The sequence below is a fragment of the Triticum dicoccoides genome, unplaced genomic scaffold (genome assembly GCF_002162155.2).
Source record: "Triticum dicoccoides isolate Atlit2015 ecotype Zavitan unplaced genomic scaffold, WEW_v2.0 scaffold189488, whole genome shotgun sequence".
Taxonomy (NCBI): domain Eukaryota; kingdom Viridiplantae; phylum Streptophyta; class Magnoliopsida; order Poales; family Poaceae; genus Triticum; species Triticum dicoccoides.
In genome coordinates, this window is record NW_021229623.1 from 1 (window position 1) to 7180 (window position 7180).

Consider the following 7180-nt stretch of genomic DNA (forward strand, 5'->3'; position numbering starts at 1 on the left):
TAGGTTGAGGATTGCACTCGAAACTGCAAGGGCCATTGCATATCTACACTCCGCTGCTACAATATCAGTTTACCATAGAGATATCAAAAGTGCAAATATACTACTTACTGATACCTTGACATCAAAACTGTCAGATTTTGGAGCTTCAAGGTCGATTGAATTAGATGAGACGGGAATACTTACAGCTGTCCAGGGAACCTATGGCTACCTTGATCCTGAATACTACTATACTGGTCGGCTCACAGAGAAAAGCGATGTTTATAGCTTTGGTGTCATCCTAGCAGAGTTACTAACAAGGGTGACGCCAGTTTTTTCTTCCCATTCCTCAGAAGGCAAGAGCCTAGCATCACATGTTGTATCACTCATAAGAGACAATCGATTCTTAGATATTCTAGATGGACAAATTGTTGAGGAAGGAGGGACTGAAGATGCTGAAGTGGTCTCAAGACTCGTGGAAGCATGCTTAAGTTTGAAAGGTGAAGAAAGGCCTACAATGAGGCAGGTGGAGACAATACTTCAAGATGTGCAAAGCTCAAAGGCCCATTACAATGGCCAGACAATAAGCGTGAGCCAGAGTGCTCTAAAAGGCCAGCCATGGAACAAAAACAAAGGAGGTGAAGGAACTAGAATATACAGCATGGAGAATGAGTTCATCCAATCATCGGAAATTCCAAGATGATTTTACTTGCATGGCAAGATGTTGTGGTTATGTTTTTAATAGATGTGGTTCCATAGGGCGGAGTATCGGTTAGGAACTATAGATTATAACCATGTGTGTACTTCCTATGCTAATGGGTCACATAGAGCCAAGTATGTCAAAAGTTAATAAAATGAGTTCAGTTACAACTTCTGTCAAGTTTGTCGCAATGAATTTTAGAAGTTCACAAGAAAAATATGTATTTTTTAGGGAGCGAGAAAATATGTTGATGGAGGGTGTCCCGGCGCTGGACAACATGGAGTTGGATGGTGAACAATGGGAGGTTGCCAGACTAGATGCCAAGTGCACATCCAAGGTACATAGGGTTGAAGACGAACTGCCGCCTGAGCACCCAGAATACCTTGTTATAAGCAGGAAGGTAGATGTAAACAATTTTGCCTGAGCATCCATTGCCCGTCCATTGAGTTGCTCAAGTAAGAATGTAATACCAAAGCCCCTATTTCTAACCAAGTTTAAGCTTTCATGTTTCACCACTTGGCCGATAAGGAGTGGGGGCCTACGGAGTATGGACACATGCATTAGTTTGGGAGGCCGAGGGTAGAAATCCTATGTGACTATAGGCTTTCGGTCAAAGTTTTTTAAACGTGTTTACCAATTCTGTGGGCGCGCTTAGCAATCTCCGTTGCGTGTGGGCCACTCTGACTTCGTTGCGTGCGTTCTCTTCTGGACCTATTGTTTTCTCCTGCCGATTCGCTGTCGTTGCTTTGGGTCCGGTGTTGCTTTTTGGCTTTTTTTTAACACAATACAGACGCAAGCGCTCAAATACACGCGCATACACTCGCCCCTATGAACGCACACACGCACACCCTACCCGTATGAGCACTCTGAAAGACTGAACCGGCATATTATCTTGAAATTTACGAAGTCATCATAGGCACCTCGTCGTCGACGGAAACGTCTCCTCCCACTGAATGCACATCGCCGTAAATTCCGAAATAAATCTAGAAATAAATGCGAGCACCAGGACTAGCTGCCTGGGATAGTGTCGTTATTTCCGGTTGGCACGTGCTGTCGGAGGTTCTGGATGTCGTTACCTTGGGGCGGCTCTCACCACGTTTCCCCCTCTTCGGGGCTGCTGTACGCGCAATTTAGACACCTTTTGAGCTGGTCTGCTATTTTTTATGCATTAGCTGATTTTCCGGCCACTTAAAAGGCAAAAATGCTCTTCAGTACGAAATAGCATGCAAACTAGCTCCGAAAGGGAGGAAACATGCCATGAGTCTTCATTGCACCCTTGTACGTAAAAAAAATTGAGGGCATTATGATAATTGTTTTGATGCACCTCATGTACAAACCGAACACTCTCAACCAAAGAGTAAGGATTTTTCTAGCCACTTAAAAGGACAAAACACTCTTCGGTGTGAAATAGCGTGCAAATGAGCTCCGAAAGGGAGGAAACTTGGTCTATTGTCTTCATTGCACCCTTGTAGGTTGTGGTCAAAAATTAAGGGCGTTACAATAAAAGTTTGATACACCTCATGCACAAACCGAACACTCTCAAACAAAGTGTAACGGCTTCGGACATAAACCACCATCTTTCTCACTCAACTATATTTAAAAAATAGAATTTAAACCTTTTCTATGATTAATACACAACATACAAAGCCCCGGGACCATATTTGGACAAATTTTTAGCTGGTCTACTAATTTCGATGCATTAGCTGTTTTTCTAGACACTTAAAAGGGAAAAACTCTCTTTGGTGCAAAATACTACCTCCGTCCTGGTTTATTGGTCCCCATAGTATTTTGTGCCAAACTTTCACCATATATTTAACTAAGTAAATAATAATGCATGTTAGCAAAAATTATATCTCTAGATTCGTATTTGAACATAGTTTTGAGAGATATTATTTTTGGTTACATGCATTAAGATTTTTTTAGTTAAATCTAAGGTCAAAATTTTGCACAAAATACTAAAGGGACTAATAAACCAGGACGGAGATAGTAACATGCAAATGAGCTTCGAAAGGGAGAAAACTTGGCATGGTGTCTTCATTGCACCCTTGTAGGGTGTGGTCAAAAATTGAGGGCGTTACGGCAAAAATTTGATGCACCTAATGTACAAACCGAACACTCTCAAACGAAGTGTAAACTGCTGCCTTTATTTTAAAAAAAATCGTTTTCACTTCAAATCGTTTCTACGATTAATACACAACATAGACAGCCCCATTGCAAATTTAAGAGTAGTCTACGTTCAGTAAATATATTTTTAATGATTTTTCATACAGAATATATGTGGCAGGCATCCCCCACCGCCCGCCACCGCTAGCTTTCTGAAATTTTGAATTGTGTTGGGTGCGGTTTGCTGAAATAATTTTGTGGCGGGCATAATTTTCACTTGTCACTGATGACAGACATACCTGTGGTGGGCATTACATGCGGGCCCACCATTGCTGTATTTAGTTCGCTAGAAAATTTGAAAAAGTTTAATAGTGGCGAGTTTTAAATTTTTCCCACCACTGTAGTTGGACGTGCAGTTCCAAAATAGCAGTGGTGGGTTTCTGGCTGTCCCCGTCACTCATTTGAGGCCACCCATAAGCCTTTTTCCAGTAGTGCACATCCGTTTTTGATCTCACCGCCCATTATCGTGCAATGGTGGGTGGTGATTTCTACCCGCCACTGCTACTTTTCCAAAATAGTAGTGGTGGGTTTCTGGCTGTCCCCGCCACTCATTTGAGGCCACCCATAAGCCTTTTTCCAGTAGTACACGTCCATTATCGATCTCACGTCCACTGCCACCAGCAACAGTCAAGCCGTGGACTCCGACGAGGATGAGTAGGGCATGGGAGGCGGTGGGGGCTCGTGTCCCAAGTGGGATGGTCCGTCTCCCATGTTCTACTCTTTCTTGTCGGCAACCGCACCCTCACTTCACCGGTCTCATCCCCGCCCCTCATGGAGATGGCGAGATGTGCCCGACGATTGGCAGAAGGGCATAACAAGGACGGGACGCGGAGGATTGATGCCGTCGTAGGATAGATTTAGATCCAATCTTCTTTAGTTAAAATATGTCCAAAATGAAATGAATGTGCTCCGGTTTAGATGAAAATCATCCGGTTTGCATGTAATTCATCCAGTTTGCGGAAATCAGGTTTGAAATGTATGTGGGTACTATTGGATGGCCGGTTCCTGCATCAGTGTCCGCAGACTGATCCCCCTGTCCGCGGACGAATGCGGTGCCCGATTTGCGGATCAGCATTAAAGATGCCCTCAGATATTCCATTTTGAAATAAACTTCTCTTTTCCAAATCAGCAAGCTTCTAGCTCATGGGTATATTCATATACTAGCTTGTAGAGGACGCGCGTGCACAAATCTTGTGCATACAATGGTGTTGGTATACTGGTATGTGTGTGTGGGTTGTGTGTGACTGTGCCTTGTGTTTTCCAAACAACTAGACTTATGGCAAGTCAGTCTAGATTCCACAACGTATTTGACAAAATCCTGGGAGGTTATACAATTTCCCTATATTACATTGTTTTTTATTTAGTGCAGGGATAGTTTGTGTAAAAAAATGTTCTTATCTACTCCCTCCGTTCCAAATTATTTGTCTTGGATTTGTCTAGATACAGATGTATCTAGACTCATTTTAGTGCTAAATACATCCGTATCTAGACAAATCTAAGACAAGTAATTCGGAACGGAGGGAGTATGTAGCACCTATAATTTATTTTTGGGGAGATTTCTGACCTGTTATTTTGTATTATAGGAGAGTGGTATGTCAAAGGAAAAGTTGATTGAGAGTCTAAAGAAGATAGTAGACGTTATAAATGAAGCATTCCAAATTTTGGATAAACTTGAGTTGTCAAGCATAAGTAATGACAATAGAAGACAGACAGTGGTTACCAATCCACCTACTATGGCAATTTCCTCGCAAAAAGTATTTGGTTGAGATAATGACCATGATGAGATCATACAAATGCTTCATGAAAGGGATGGTCATATTCATCCAAGCACCAGCGACAACCTATGCTTTTCTGTAATTGGCATGCATGGAGTTGGCGGATATGGGAAATCTACCCTTGCGCAGTTTGTTTATGCCCATGAAAAAAAAGGACAAGGAAGACAACAAGGAAGGCCATTTTGACCTTCTTATGTGGGTTCATGTCTCTCAAAATTTTAGTGTTGGTGACATCTTCAAGGAGTTGTACGAAGCAGCTTGTGAGCCTAAGGTTCCATGCCCTCAATTTAACAACTTGAATGCATTGGGAGAAGAATTGGAAAGCAAAGTAGATGGAAAGCGATTCCTTTTGGTACTAGATGATGTATGGTGCAATAAGGATGTCGGTAATCAGGACATACCAAAGTTACTTTCTCCACTGAAGAAAGGAAAGAACGGAAGCAAGATCCTAGTGACAACTCGTAGTAAATATGCATTATCAGATCTAGGTCCTGGTGTGAGATATACTGCCATGCCGGTACCCGAGTTTGATGATACCGCTTTCTTTGAGCTATTCATGCATTACGCCCTCGAAGATGGCCAAGATCAAAGCATGTTCCAGAACATTGGTGGTGAGATTGCAAAAAAACTGAAGGGGGCGCCTCTAGCAGCCAGAACAGTGGGAGGAAATTTACGTCGACAACCAGATGTCGACCATTGGAGAAGAGTCAGAGATCAAGACCTTTTCAAGGTATGGGGAGGGCCTCTGTGGTGGAGCTACTATCAGCTTGGTGAGCAGGCTAGGCGTTGCTTTGCTTACTGCAGTATTTTTCCTAGGAGACATCACTTGCACCGTGATGAATTAGTTAGACTGTGGGTGGCAGAAGGGTTCATAAGAAGCACAGATGAAGGGAGGGATATTGAAGAGGTTGGTCAGGAAATCTTTAATGAACTACTGTCGATCTCATTTATTCAACCAGGCGGCTGGGACTTCTATTATGACAAGGAATACTATTTAGTTCATGATCTGCTGCATGATTTAGCAGAGACAGTAGCTGGCAGTGACTGCTTCAGAATTGACAATAACATCAGCCAGGAAGGAGGAGGATGGACACGAGATGTTCCCCAAGACGTTCGTCATCTTTTTGTTCAGAGTTATGATGCAACATTGATTACTGAGAAGATTCTTGAATTGGGGAAGTTACACACTCTCATCATTTATAGTGTTGGAGGGGATACACCAGTTGAGGAAATAGTCATCAAGAAAATACTCAAGAGCCTGCCGAAACTGCGGGTACTAGCAATTGCTTTGAGTCTGGAAAAGGATGCATTTATTCAGAAACTAGATACATTCTCTGTTCCAGAATCTGTTGGTCATTTAAAACATCTACGGTTTCTTGCTTTCCGGACAGATCTTGGATGCAGAGTAGTTTTACCAAGCAGTCTAAACCAGCTTTACCAGATGCAACCGCTAGATTTTGGTCAATGCAATGATTTGGTATTTTCCTGTGGTGATCTTATCAACTTGCGGCATGTATGCAGCGGTATGGGATTGAAATTTTCAAACATCAGTGGGCTTGTCTCACTCCAAACAATCCCAGCATTCGCAATAAGTCCTGAACAAGGGCACGAGGCAAAGCAGTTGAGGTACCTAAACAGGCTCAGTGGCAAATTGAGTATCTCTTGTCTTGGAAGTGTTTTAAGCAGAGAGGAAGCTCTTGAAGTCGATCTAGCTGCCAAGAAACGGCTCACAGATCTATCACTGTCGTTCTTTGGAAGTTCAGGAGTCGCAGCAGAGGTACTTGAGGGCCTTTGTCCTCCCGTGGGGCTTGAAAACCTGACAATCAGTGGCTACCAAGGTTCTGTATACCCAAACTAGATGGTGGGCAGGCAAAATGGTGGACCAGAGAAGCTGCAGAAACTTATACTCTGCTATTGGAGGCAGCCAGGAGCTGCTCCTGAACTGGTGGAGGCTTTCATTCATCTTCGTCAGTTCTTTCTGTGGGACTGCAGTTGGAACGCCTTGCCACGCAATATGGAGCACCTCAGCTCGCTCGAGAAACTATGGATCCAAGGTTGTTTGAATGTTCGTTTGCTTCCAGCGCTACCAGAGTCTCTTGAGGATTTCACACTCCGTGACTGCAACGATGGGTTCATGAAGTCTTGTCAAACAGATGGACATCCAAACTGGCAAAAGATTCAACACGTTGGTAGGAAAAGATTTTGGTGACCCCGCAAGTAAGAAGAGAGTCCCCTTTATTTTGTTGCCTTCATTTTTTCCTTTTGGAGCGTTGCTTCAGGTAGTAGTTTTATAAGTGGATTGTTGCTTATTTCCTCTTTTAGACTAGGACGTCGATAACTGCCACATGTGTGGCAGGAAAGGAGACGTATCACACGTCTTTAATGTAAATAGATTGCCACATCATCGCATGCATGCATGCGAGAATCTTTTCGGATTTTCAGTTTTTAAAATGTTTTATCTCTTAAATGAAAAATTCGATTGAAGATCCATTTTCACCATTAAATCCCTCGCGACGAGTTCTTCAAAACTAGATCTCATATCGATATATTTCGGCGAATTTTTTTT

The 7180-nt window shown here is 42.8% G+C and overlaps 1 protein-coding gene and 1 pseudogene across 1 annotated transcript; both read left to right on the forward strand.

Annotated features, from left to right (window-relative positions):
- Window positions 1-4: 4 nt before the first annotated feature.
- On the forward strand, window positions 5-679 carry LOC119344867 (wall-associated receptor kinase-like 4; the record flags this gene model as incomplete). The annotated part of the gene is made up of 1 exon (XM_037615164.1): window positions 5-679. A coding segment is annotated over one exon (675 nt), but the record flags the coding sequence as incomplete, so codon positions are not given.
- A 187-nt stretch (window positions 680-866) lies between these two features.
- Window positions 867-6823, forward strand: LOC119344866 (annotated as a pseudogene).
- Window positions 6824-7180: the final 357 nt, after the last annotated feature.